This window comes from Protopterus annectens, chromosome 4.part1 (assembly GCF_019279795.1).
Source record: "Protopterus annectens isolate FY-2018-M chromosome 4.part1, PAN1.0, whole genome shotgun sequence".
Taxonomy (NCBI): Eukaryota; Metazoa; Chordata; order Ceratodontiformes; family Protopteridae; genus Protopterus; species Protopterus annectens.
The window spans coordinates 814,632,590-814,646,841 of record NC_056734.1 but is presented as its reverse complement, the minus strand read 5'-3'; the positions used below and the strand labels follow the sequence as shown (position 1 = coordinate 814,646,841).

The window sequence follows — 14,252 nt, the reverse complement described above, 5'->3', positions numbered from 1 at the left end:
TTGTCTTACCTGCAGTAAAGAAGACAATTTTATTTTCTCAAACTTCACACCTTTTTCCACTCTTCAAACCTAACTCACAGTCTGAAGCAAGCAGTAGAATGTATTTCAGTGGTGGTTGTTTCTGTTTCAGTGCATTCCTTTGAACATTTCAGCTAAAGGACTTGACCTTACCAGTTTTGTACTTTGGGCCCCAATTTTCAACACGTACTTAGGTCTGCACATAATAAACTCTGATTTTAGCATCGTGTTGTGCTCTTTATTTCTGCAGAAGCTTTTGCCATGTCATTTCATAAGATGTGATATCTTAAGAGGAGCATTTAGAAAATCTGATGAAAAAAATTAAAAGCTTCTGAAGTTATGAGTAGAAAATACAGAGATGGTTCCAGTATATATAAAAAAATATATTGAACATCACTACTGTACACATGATGTTTGCAGATGACATTGTGATCTGTAGTGAGAGTAGGGAACAGGTGGAGGAGACCCTGGAGAGATAGAGATATGCTCTAGAGAGAAGAGGAATGAAGGTCAGCAGGACTAAGATAGAATATATGTGTGTGAATAAGAGGGAGGATAGAGGAATGGTGAGGATGCAAGGAGTAGAGGTGGCGAAGGTGGATGAGTTTAAATACTTGGGGTCAGTAGTTCAGAGTAGCAGTGCGTGTGGAAGAGAGGTGAAGAAGAGAGTACAGGCAGGATGGAGTGGGTGGAGAAGAGTGTCAGGAGTGATTTGTGACAGATGAGTAACTGTAAGAGTGAAAGGGAAGGTCTACAAGAGGGTAGTGAGACCAGCTATGTTATATGGTTTGGAGACAGTGGCATTGACAAAAAGGCAGGAGTTTGGGCTGGATGTGGCAGAGTTAAAGATGTTAAGATTTGCACTGGGTGTGACGAGGTTGGACAGGATTAGGAATAAGTATATTAGAGGGTCAGCCCAGGTTGGAAGGTTTGGAGACAAAGCCAGAGAGGCAAGATTACGTTGGTTTGGACATGTGCTTAGGAGGGATGCTGAGTATATTGGGGGAAAAGATGCTAAGGATGAAGCTACCAGGTAACAGGAAAGGAGGAAGGCCTAAAATAAGGTTTATGGATGTGGTAAGAGAGGACATGCAGGTGGTTGGTGTGAGAGAGCAGGATGCAGAGGACAGGAAGAAATGGAAACAGGTGATCCACTGTGGCGACCCCTAATGGGAACAGCCGAAAGAAGGTGATGATGACTGCTGTACACATGAAGAATACAGAAGCGCTTGTAACCAGGAAAATAGTAAAGTAAAACTGTAGTAATATACAAAGAGTCTATATTATCTAGTCGAACAACCAAAATGTCTACTAACCATAAATCGACACATATGTGTTGAACCTGCACTTCAGCGAACGTCCAAATCATCGATTTCTTTCTAAGGGAAAGAAATCGGTAGGCCAACTACAATTGACAGATTATAACAAGCACTATGAAGTGGGGGGCTTTGCCAACCACACCCCCTAACTAATTGTACTAACTCCGAGATCGTACTACATTCGGGGAAAAGGTCAGATTTAAATGAACGGCCAACCAGTTTCTTTCCCTTGGAAAGAAATCAATGATTTGGCCATTCGCTGAAGTGCAGGTTCGACACATATGTGTCGATTAAAGGTTAGTCAACATTTCGATTGTTCGACTAGATAATATAGACCCGATACAAACACTGACACTGAGTAAGCATTTTCATCTCTAAAAAAAAATCGTAGTGAAGTGACACTTCATCTGGCTGCCAGAAAAATCCATTAACATGTAAGTAATCGATACATATTCAGTATTGCACATGAAGAATCCTAAGACTAAAAGCATTTGCTCTCAACTATTTTGGATGATACTTAAAATTAATTAAAAAATTCAAGCCACAGTGGTTAGTTGCATCTATCATTATCTGCCATTTGTATTCCAAGTATTCAAGATAATCATTCCTGCTTCTACTCTTGACTAAATAGTCTGCAAAGTCCAACACACTAAAAAGAAATTTTCTGAATCCAACACTTATTACTGTTTCCATCTTGTTATTCATTTTCCACACTGAAATTTAAAAATTTAATGCCATCACTACTGATATAACTGGAAAATTCCAGAAATGCTGCCACTCTCTACAAGTTGTTTAAAAAGGATAACAACTCTGTTTTTATTTTCCTCCAGATGAAAATAAATATTGTATGCACAATGAAAATAAGTTCATGTTTAAAATGATGCTGTGACTTGGTTTACAAAATTAGGAGCCGTTGTTGACCAGTTTGCCACACCCATCAATAGCTGGTAAAACACATTCTTAAACATGAAAAAATAAATTTTAACACAAAATCAATACTTTCACTTAGAAATCTAATCTCATTCACAAAAAATTCAGGGAAGTGCAACAGAAAATTACAGACCAGTTCTAATCCCATATCATGTGGGATTGCATTGCATAATGATTTTCTATCTAGAGTGGCTAACAGATCTATCCATCTAGACACAATCCCTTTTCCCATTTTTGCAAATGTGGTCGGGGTGTCCTTTTAACAGTGACAATCATCTAGAGCGAATATTTACACCACTGGGTGGCAAGTCCTTCCGCTGTTGTTCTTTCACACCGCACACTCACACATACGGCCAATTTAGTGTGTTCAGTCCACTTACAGCTTGACTTTGGAATGTGGGAGGAAACCAGAACCCCCGGAGGAAACCCACGCAAACACAGGAAGGACATGCAAACTCTGCATAGAAGACATCCCAGCAGTGATTAACAAATCTTTTAGTTAATTTTAACTTCTTTCCTTCTTTTTTAAAATTAAAAAAATATCTGATGAAAGAGTATGTCTGGAACACTGTTTCTTTTAAAGTCACATCAGTAAGATTGAATACTAATTTTGGGGTGTACAAAAATGGTTTATTACATTATTTTCCTGGCTACAAGTGTTTCTCTGTTCATGTCTACTGAAGTTATGAACTTGTATTTAATTTGTTAAACACAGTCATGCATAGTTGAGAATTTTTCATTATTTTGACTTAACTGATATAATGCAGATGTCTATTCATAGCCACTTCTTGAATGCAGCTGATGTTATCTTTGGATCATACTGAAATGTTAGATCATAACTGTGGAGCTAAGAAGATTAGGGGCCGTATTTAATCTGGCAGATGTAGTCTTTATAGCTGCTGATTAACTCACACTTCTCCCATGGGCCTGCCTCCCCATTTCTCAAATAGCACTAAGGTCACACCACAATATCTGTACATGGCAGATGTACTACTAAGTGAACCATTATCCCATCACCCATCAGCAATTTTTTTTTCTTTTGTGATCATAACTTTTGAAATGGTCATTTATTGTGGACCAGACCGTAATTGTGATAGCTGCTGTTTTGGAATGCAGGCTAAAATTATTTTTCTTTTTTTTTTTGGGGGGGGGGGGGTAGAAAGTAGATTTCATGGTTACCGTGCAGTTTACTTTTGACTGAACTGCATAATATTTTCGTCAGTTTTACTAGAGTCTACACCAGTGCATAAACTCTGGTAAAACTGTTGAGAAGCAGCCAAATAATAAGCTGATAAAAATCACGCTTCTGATAAGTTGCATTATGACTTTACCTCTTTTCAACATTTTTACCAAACTTACACAGTATGCTTATTCTCTTAAGTCATCATATAAGTGTGCCATCTGTCATTTCTGAGAGCCAAGCTTTTTTCTTTCTTTTTGACAAGGTGCACTTAACTGTGTTTGCTGAATGACAATGTTCTGAATGTGAATGAGCTTGACTTTTGCAAGTGCACCTTTTCCTTAAGTCGCAGTCCATGGTCAATATTGTCATATTGCTGACTTTCTGCTTTCACTTGCAAGATGGTGGCATGTCTTTAGCCAGAAACATCACATCAAACAAATCCCCAGTAATGCAGTAGTTTCCCCCTTATAGTTTTCAGATGGTTGAAGTAAAAGTTGTAAAGAAAATGTCTTTATTATCAAATATTTTTGCTTCATTGCTGGTCTTATGCAATAAATTGGATTTTTATCGCACTGGAAGCTGTGGTGGTTTTGTTAAGTCTTTGTTCATTTACAATTTGTCTTCTTCAACAAGACCTTTGGGTGGTTGTGGTGTTATTTTTTGCTCTTCCTTGCTGTTTCTGAAAATTTTAATGCGATATTTTATTTATTTTTTTAAGTATTTGTTTTTCTGAAGTAGTGTTTTCTTCTTTCATTAAGCCAAAGTTACATACTTTTATAGCAGTGAGACTTTAAAAAAACTAACCAGTTTGTATGAACCCTGAGTGATATTTAGTAAATCTAGTACATTTTATTTATTTATTAGTTAAGCAGGTAGAAAGGCTAATTTAAAAATTCATTTCATTCATGACCTGAGCCATAGACAAACCACAAGAATTATTAATAGACTGTAAGTAAATCAGAATGGGAAAATGTATGCCTTGCAGAGATAATCATTAGGGTTGTAAGTATTAAATAACCTTTAATAGTGAAAAGAAGAAATTTTATTTGATGTGCAGTATTGGACCTGAGACATGTACAGCTTAAGTAGAGTTATGTATTAGCTGTTGTGTAAGAAGCTTGAATTATTGTTTAGCAATTTTTTTCATTCTAATAAAAGCACAGTGCAACAGCCAGGACAAACGAGTAAAACAACCAAGTGGCAGCAAGAGGAAAAACTCTGCAGGCTCGAATAAAAAGACCAGTTTATTACTCTAAAAACAAAAAAAAAAACCCCTTAAAATCATGTACATAAGGACTTTTGTCCACTTAGTGATTAAAATGTGAACTTCCTCAGATGTAAAAATCCCTCTTAATTCAGTTTTAAAACTTTAATGCACACCAATCAGCTTTCACTGTAGAGTGACGTTTTCTGCCCCTCCCCCCCGTTCATTCAACATTACTATCTTTTCTTAAACAACCTGAAAGACAAATTACCCATTTAAATATTTAAATAAAAACTAAAGTATAGTTAAATACATAGTTAGGTGCATAAAACTATTTCAAACCTAAGATACCTGTTGGTATTGAATTGTTAATATTGTGCTTAAAAATAATGCTTAAAAAATTGCTTAAAAAAATCAGCATTGCAACCCTGCAAACCCTTCCCACTTTACAAATAGAAACATTAAAACAATATGCTTCAATGACAGTAAAGGAAAACAGAGGGTACCATATAAACAATTCCCATATCACATGATTAATTACTCAAAATAAAACATTTGGATAAGACCCGTTTCTAAAACCTTATTGGCTTACTATCTAGTCAGTACTCTTAGTTTTAATAAACAATAAATGGAGCAGTAATCATTTAAATCGGGCCAATTATAAGCATTTAATTTTAAACACTAAGTGGGCGAAAGTGCTTATTTACATGATTTTAAGTTTTTTTGTTTGTACAATAATAAATTGGTCTTTTTATTCAAGCCTGCAGAGTTTTTCCTCTTGCCATCACCTGGTCATTTTACAATTTTTTTCATTGTTTATATAAAATAATAAAAATACAGCAACCTGTGCAATTTCTTATATATGAAAATATGGGGAAGTGACATGCTCCTTGTGGAGAAAGGAATAGCATCTGAAAGATTAATGGACTAAAAATGGAGAAAGGAAGCAGAAAGATCTGACATACTAAAGGCAGAGTAGATTATCGCTTCAGTTTTTGTAAAGCTATAAGAGAAATCCCCCATAAATCCTTCTGAACTTACAGCAGAATGGTGTTAGCAACATATCTGAAATTTACACTCTAATGTGTGTGGTGCTGTAGAGGGTTTTCAGTTGCTGGTTTTCTCTCTGCATTTGTGTCTTTCTCTTTAGCAGTGGGATTATTCAGAATGCACTCCTGCTTCTCTCCTTTGTTCTAACAGTTCAGCAGTGGGGAACAGAGGAGGTGGCTGGCTGGCTGGAGCACCTCAGTCTCTGTGAATACAAGGATATGTTCATCCGACATGACATTCGGGGCTCCGAACTCCTACACCTGGAGAGGAGGGACCTTAAGGTATATGTAATTTCAAATGTTTGTCTGCATGTACATCATCCCCATTGTCTGTGATGTGTACCTCCAGCTATTTCAGTGTTCACTGCTTCATGTTCATAACCCCTTTCCATAACTTCCCGAATCCATGTTGTGTAACGCGTACCTCCAGCCACTTCAATGTGCAGTCTTTCATATTCATAACCCCATTCATAGCTCATTGAATCCATGTTTTGTGGCATGTGCTTCACGTTGCTTCAGTGTAGTCTTTCATGTTCATAACCATCTTCATAATGCACTGAACTGTATGTAAAATTGAATATCTGTGTGTTAATAAATGCCTTAAGTATTTCCAAATGTTATTACCAAGTCAAGTAAAATGGTGATTCATGTCATGTTATAGTGCTCAGGGAAAGCAGACTTGATGGTGAAGACTTGTCAGGTTGTTTCTTTTCTTAGCTGTTATATTAGCTCTAGTTGTAAGTTTGTTCAATGCCGTTTTTTTTTCTTATTGAGAAGTATCCAGTATTAAGCAACATCATGACATATACATACATTGCCTAAGCTGTTTAGTTCGGTCTTTTATGAATTCTGACAACAGACTTGCATTGAAAATGCATTGTCTGTGAAAAGATGTTTAGATGTTGCTATTCTTAATCCTGAATAAGCTGTATCAGGTGCAAATGTCATTAAATCCTGGTAATTGTAAGCAGCTGTTGGTTTATTTATATTTCCTTGTCAGTTAAAGGTTTCCACTGAAATTTTGTTTCACTATATGCTTTGGCTTCTTGCATTTTATTTACTATAGCTAGAAATCTGTGCACATTACTGTTTACTTTATTTTGCAGAAAAGAATGTTGTTTTCATGTAGTGGACACTTAAATGAATGTCTAACTTGTTATTGGAGCCCTGTTCTTTTTGCAAGCTGCAGAGTTTATATATGTACTTTTTCTGTACAGTAATTGACTAATTCTCCTACTACTAACAGTCTGGCTGCTTTAATTCTTGTTGAAATCACTGATTTTTTGTGTTGTGATAATTGTTCCACAGCAACATAATGGCATTTATGTGTAGGAAGGACACTGAGTGTCTCATCTTTGGAAATACCTGAAGGGTTCGGCAGAAGAAAGAAGTGCATTCTTAGGTCATCTGTAGTCTACAGATTGAATTGGGATGCTTGGAGACTTCACCCTTAAGAGTAAATGACTCATCTAGCAGTTGGAGAACCCTTGATTATGATAATGTGACTTGTTAGGTGCTTGGATATCTCTTACTGATAATCAGATTGGTCAAACTGCATGAGCAAGCCTGTCTTTGATTGTGTGATTGGTCAGACAGCTTGGGATCCCATTAGGAATAACTGATTGACCAGGCAGTTGGTGATCCTTTTGTTAATGGTTATGTGAAGGGAAGCTGAATTCTTTTGATTATTTACAGGTTGCTCAGACAATTAGCAGCAACAAAGCTATTGTGACTGCTCTTTTTATGTGTTGACAAGGCTAAAATAAGCATTATTGACAACAGAGTAGGTGTGAGCAAACATTGTTCATATGACATAAAAGAAAAGAATCACAGTAAACTAGAGTACAGGGTGTTACAGCACAGTGTGCCAGTTAGCATGTGTGAAAGGTTTTCCGTGTGTGTGTGTGTGTGTGTGTGTGTGTGTGTGTGTGTGTGTGTGTGTGTGTGGCGAGGTCTAGATATGGTGTGACAAAAGGGCAAGGTGATCAGTAGTGCAGTATCGTTATTCATTTCCATACTGGCATGTCTAAATGCCATTACTGAAATGAGAAATAAACAAGACTGCCTTTGTCATCAGGAAAGAAGTTGGAACAATCAGTTTGCTACTGTTTTAAAAGTCTGCATAGATAGATAAATAGATGGATAGATGTTTACAAGTATATATATAGAGAGAGGGATATATACAACAAGAGAATTATCATGGACCTGATCAATAACACCGTAGGAAATCTCCAAACACTGGACCAGACTCAGTTTGGCTTTTGTCAAAGGGAAGTCTTGCCTGCTCAGTCTGGTGGACTTCTTCACGAAAGTCACCAGGGCTATGGATGAGGGTAAAATGGTACACACCACTTATCTAGACCTGGCCAAATATTTCAATATAATTCTCCCACTCGTGGATCATAGATAAACTTACTGAGCTAGGCGTAAACCTCTACATCATCAGATGGATAGCAAACTGGCTCACTGTCAGGATACATGTTTTATGGTTAGGTGAATCCACTTCTAAGAAACCTGTTGCTAACAGTAGTATCCCACAGAGCTCAGTGTTGGAACCCATCTTGTTTGGTATATACTTCTCTGAAGTGAAGACCAATATTGGGTGCTTATCGCTCACCAAGTTCATTGACGACTGTAAGCTGAGAGCAATCACCGAATCCTCAAATTATGTTTACATCCTATAAACAGGTGTAAAAGTGATAAATGACTGATGCCAAAACCATGGTCTGAGACTAAATGCTAAAAAGTGCGTAATTCAGTAAATCTGATATCCTTGCAAATTGTAATATTGATAGCACACCCCTAAAAGTAGACCCAGTGGTGAGAGACCTAGGAACACAGATAGTAACCTAAACTTTGACCAGCAGGTAACCATGGTAGTGTGGAAATCCTTCTTTATGGCTCAACTTATAAGTAAAGGCATAGCTGGCATAAAGCTTAAAGGAAGTCATAGTGCCATTGTACCCAGTTATCATCAGGCCCATAATAGAGTACAGTGCTCCCTTTTGCATGTATCTAATGAGGCACTTACACCAGTTGGAGAAGCCCCAGAGGTTTCTCACTAAACAAAAAATGCAAAGCGTAAGACCACATGTCTTATGCAGACTGACTAAAGGCCATATCCCTTTACTCTGTCTCATATTATTTATTTAGAGTTGACTTATGCCCGACCTACAAGGCATTCTCTGATTCAGCCCTGATAAAAATGTTACATATTCGCAAGACAAGTTATACAAGGGTTGCGCATTCCGTGAGTCTTACAGAACTTGTTGGAGAGCAAGATTTGTATTCCAAAGGCTACCTTGTGTATGGAATAAACTTCCCATCATTGTAAAACAAAGCCCGTCCCTCACTTTGTTCAAAATGAATTTGGATAAATGGATGAGGAACTATAAATTCACTCCCAGGGTACTGCCCGTGTCCCTTAAGGACAGAACTAGTGTGTAAAATTACTCTGGGCTCTAACACCCAAAGACCCACTACCCTGATAACACCCCATCCAATATCTGGAGAATTAAGATATAATATTGTCACAGCCTGGGTATTATTGGCTAGGCTTGTAAAGGCTCCTGTGCCATTAGCCTAGTAATCTGCTGTGAACCTATGTGTATGTATATATGTGGCAGTCAAACAGATTGGGGAACAGACTTTTTTTTTGCTTCTAAGATGAGAACTGAGTGGCACAGATTCATAGATTGGGGAGAGCAGATGTAACTTGGAGTCATCTTGGGGTTGAGGGTTGCCAGATCATGGAATGGTACTGGGCACTAGATGATGTAGTTATGGGTCCGTGTGTGTATCTGAGGTTGTCAGTGTGTCATTGTTGAAGGCAGCAATGTGTGGGTACAGTTTTTTTCTTTTCTGGCAAAAAGGAGATGGTTAACATGCCAATTACAAAGAGTTTCAGCTCTCATTTGAAAGAATGATGCAGAGAAAAAGAATATTTTCATTGCACTGAAATGATAAAGGTAAGCATAAACTGCCATGGACTGTAGCAGTATGGAAGACAATTCAATGGGAAATGAATCCATTATTATTATTGCAAACTGTAGAAAGCAGCCACACATTTGAGGACAGCTGTGTAATGAAAGAAGAAAAGGAAGGAGGGCATCAGGGTCAGAGTGAAGTTAACAGCGCAAAACAAAAACATTATGTGGGTATTTGTGTCATTGGTTGTAGACTTATGAAGCTAGAAGCCAGAATCAGTTATATAGCTTGTCACAAAAGCATTTCAAGCAAATGAGCAGTGTTTTCATTAGCTTCTATACATTACCCACTGTCAGTACAGTAAAACAGTGCTTTATCAGTCAAGAGATCTTTTATAATGAATATGCTTTATTGGAAAAGCAAGAAACAAACAGAGGGAAGTTAAGGGAGTGGAATATTGGAAGTGAAAAAAATGGACCACACTAATGCTTTTTAGTATTTGCAAACTATATTTATACAAGCAATGAAACGCAATCAGACTATATGATATGTAACAGAAGGTAGCATTGTCCAAAACCAATGCATCATTGAAAATTAAACATGATCATTTTAAGTAATCTGTTTATCAATATCTTGGGATAGAGGGTCTAGGAATTATTTTATCCAGTGAGCAACATCTTAAGATATTCTGCCTTCTGAAGTATAAGTAGGTGTTTCTGTGACGTATCAGATGAAGCTACCTGTTTCCAAGTTGTAGTAATGCATTTTTAAACCAGTGTGAACATGCCTCTATAGCAAGGGTCCTCGAGAATAAGGCACTAGATTTGATGGGTAAACCCCAGAAACTTTAACAGCTCCAGTAAATTTGCAAAAAGTATATTGTAGAACAAGGTGTATTTTAGTGTATCTGTGTAGAAGAGTTTGAAGGGATCAATGCAACATTTTTCAGTGAAGAAACCTCATATGGGCAGACATTCTAGACAAGGCAGGTATGATTAGAAGGAATGGTTGGCCTGTAGCAGTTAATTCACTTTCCGCAGTGCTATTGGCCTGACAACAAAAAGAATCTTAGAGATAGGATCTGAAATCCATCAAGACTTTTATAGAATTCAGATCAAACTAGAACACTTGCATAATTCAAACACACCTCCAGCTTAACTCTTTTTTTTCCGTTATGTGTGCTTTTTTGTATACCCAGATCTCCTAGTGCAATTTTTTGATGACATAAATAGATACAAATGCAACTAAAAGAATGATAGTTTTCTTTAACAAAAATTGTACATTATATATTAAATAGTGACCATGGAGAAAGTATAGAAACTTTAAATTAAATTAGACATATAAGTAACATTTTCAGGGTGATAAAACCAGATGTGATAGGATTGGGTCCAGCTTCTTCTACCTGAAGGACTTAAGGGCAGCAGGACTTGGGCAACACGGCACATAAAACTTACTCAAGCCACCAAGTTCCTCCCCTTTACCCCCAATCCTGTGCATGGAAGGACCCCTTTCATAACCATGTCCTCTGAGCAGTTGTTACTCACATTCTACTCTCTACCCATTACCCCCAACCAAGTCACCTGGGAAGTTGATTCAACCACTTCTTAACGGCCTGGTCAAGGATAGCATCTTGACAACTGGCTGTTGAACCTCATAGCAGAAGGATACGAGATAGAGTTTGAGAACATTCCACCTTTTATGGCAATGTTGTCAGTCCCATTTGAGCGACTGCAGTCTGCTCTACCTCTTTACCCCTTGTTCAGCACTTGATAGATAAAGAAGTGATAGAAGAAGTCCCAAAGTGGGGGGAAAGATGTTAGATTTTTACTTGATGTTCATCGTGTTTCACTGTTGCAGTCATTGCACGCGGGTTATCCTGCTGGCAGGCTACCCGCAGTCAGCCTGAATTCCAAAGTCCTGGGCCGGCGTCGGTTGCTGTCGCCTCTTCCCTGACGTCAGTGCGCCAGGGGTATAAAAGATGCAGCCGACGCCATTTTCTTCAGTCTTTCTTGCCGCGCGGTGCCCGAAGCAAAAGCAGTTCACAAGTGCCGGTCGGCCGACTCCTGCGATTTTTGAAATTGAATTTCAGATCCGAAGTCTTCAATAAAGCTAAGTACCCTGTTGGGGAAACTTTTTTCTTGCTCCAGACCGATGTCAGAAAAAGTTAACAATTGTATTTCTTGTGGGAAGCAAATACATCATAAGGATTTTCACTCTTACTGTATTCCTTGCCTAGGCTCTGACCACGACGTTGCTAGTTGTCGGTTTTGTGCTAGATTTAACCAACGCACTATTAAGCGTCGGTACGATTTTGCTTTTCAGTATTTTGGCAGAAGGTTTAACTGTATAATGCCATCGGAGCAACCGACAACCGGAATTCATAAAATACGCAAGGATAAAGACAAGGACAAGCATCTGAGGTCCAAAACTGCCGATGAAGCCTTTTCTAGGCCAGTCGCCGGTTCGCCGGTACTCAGTGAGGCGCTTTCGCAGCCCCTGACTCCCGCTACCTCAGAGCCACAGGCCGCCACCAACTCCCACATGGAGACAGCTAGGCCTCTGGATACTCAAGGTATTGGCCCTTCGGAAATTAATCCCTCAGATGGGTCCGGAGCCGCTGAGCAGGCATCTGCTTCTGAGGGTGTCTTCAGACCTACACAACTTTATATAAAGCCTACTTCAGCATCCAAGACAAAGTCTAAAACAGTTTTAAAGACAAGGAAACCGGTACAGCATTCTCCAGGACAGACTTCTATGCCTAAGAAACAGATGCTCAAAATGGCCGAAGACCTAATTACTTTGATCAGGGGTTCCCATCCCCCTCCTGATAAGAGGCCTAGGCAAGACACTGAATATGATTCCTCTGATCAGGTTTCCATTTCCTCTGATTCCTCTTCTGATCAGGGATATTCTGTTCCTCCCTATGAAGATTCTGATGCTGAAGATTCTATTCCTTCAGCTTCTCCTCCTGAGGACTATTCATTTGGGGAAACCCTGCATACCATGAGGGAGCATTTCCACTGGGAGAGCCAGGACTATTCCAATTCTAAGAAAAGATTTAGAGACTTTCTTTTACTTCCTCAGCTCAGACCTCTTGCAATTCCCCCTGTTCTAGACATAGTAGATGATGGTTTTTCAGAGTCCGGCCTGTCTCCAGACTCTCTACCTCCTGCCCCTGTTAAGCCGGACAGTTCCAGACTCCCATAAATTTCTTTACAAAAACCCTGCTGCTGACCCTGAAACTATCTCACAGGGTCCGAAAGGGGTCAAGGCTGCTTCTGCTAAAAACCCTGTCCCCTCAGAAAGAGATTCTAGGGCTTTGGACAGATGGGGGGAAAAAAAGTTTACACTTCTGCTACCTTGGCTGTAAGGGCTTTAAATTGTCAATTTCATATGCTCAAATATCAGCAATACTTAATGTCTTTGCTAAAACAAAAAATGTTGACAAATTCTGAATGTTCTGAAAACCAGTATTTGCAGTATTTATTGCATGCAGCTAAACAAGTGGGAAAACATACTTTGCAATGTGGCTATGATTCACTGGAGGCCTCGTGCAGGGCCGCTGTTACAGGTTCTGTTATTAGAAGGCATGCTTGGTTAATGGAACAGAATCTGCCTGATCATGTTAAAGCAAAATTATTGGATGCTCCATTACAGCATGATACTTTGTTTGGTGTTAAGGCAGAAGAGGTGTTGAAGAAAATGGAGGATAAGGCAAAATCTATGGAGACAGTAAAGGATTTCTTACAGGAACAGCCACCCAGATTTAGCAGGAACTGGTCTTCTAAGAATTGGTCCTTTCCAGTGTCAGACAGACCACAAAGAGGCAGATTCAGATCCCCTAGAGGCAGGCAACAGCCCCAGGGCTCATACAGGCCCAAACAATGGGATGTTTCTACCTCCAAAAGCAGAGAAGACAAATCACAGCCTTATAGAAAACAGTCCCAATGACTTCCCTCTGCCAATGCCAAGCACTTATTTTTTGGAAGCTCCCTTAGGGGGAAAGCTAGCACTTTTTTCACAAAACTGGCACAAGATCATCCAGGACAAATGGGTCTTAAATATAGTCTCTCAGGGCTACAGGTTCCACTTTCACACCCTTCCAAAGGCAAAAGATATGCCAGACCTGCCATGCAATCAATGGCAAGAGGCACAAAACCAAGTTTCGTCCCTCATGGACATGGGGGCTATTCAGCCAGTGCCACAACAAGAGCAGGGACAAGGATTTTACTCAAGACTTTTCTTAGTACCAAGAAAGGACAAAGCTTGGAGACCAATTCTGGACCTGTCTATTCTAAATACTTTTCTGGATGCCCAAAATTCAAAATGTTGACTCTACTCTGGCTCAATGCACTACCAATTCTCTGCACTGCCCTTTGGCTTATCTACTGCACCCAGGGTCTTCACAAAATGCCTGGCACCAGTAATTGCATTTTGCAGACAAAGAGGAATTCAAATATATCCCTACTTGGACGACTGCCGTATTCAAGCAAAGAACAAAGATATTCTACTACAGCATCTGGCGTTTGTAAAAAGATTACTAATTTGTCTAGGGTACACAGTAAACAAAAAGAAATCAAAACTAATACCTTCTCAAGAGATAATATTCCTGGGTGCAAGCT

General features: G+C 38.9%; 1 protein-coding gene across 1 annotated transcript in view; it reads left to right on the top strand.

Annotated features, from left to right (window-relative positions):
• DGKD (diacylglycerol kinase delta) overlaps nt 1-14,252 on the top strand; it is a 1,200,459-nt gene that overhangs the window by 1,134,865 nt on the left and 51,342 nt on the right. The window contains exon 29 of the mRNA XM_044070581.1: nt 5,855-5,985. Coding sequence (XP_043926516.1) covers nt 5,855-5,985 — 131 coding nt within the window. The remainder of the gene's footprint in view (nt 1-5,854; nt 5,986-14,252) is intronic.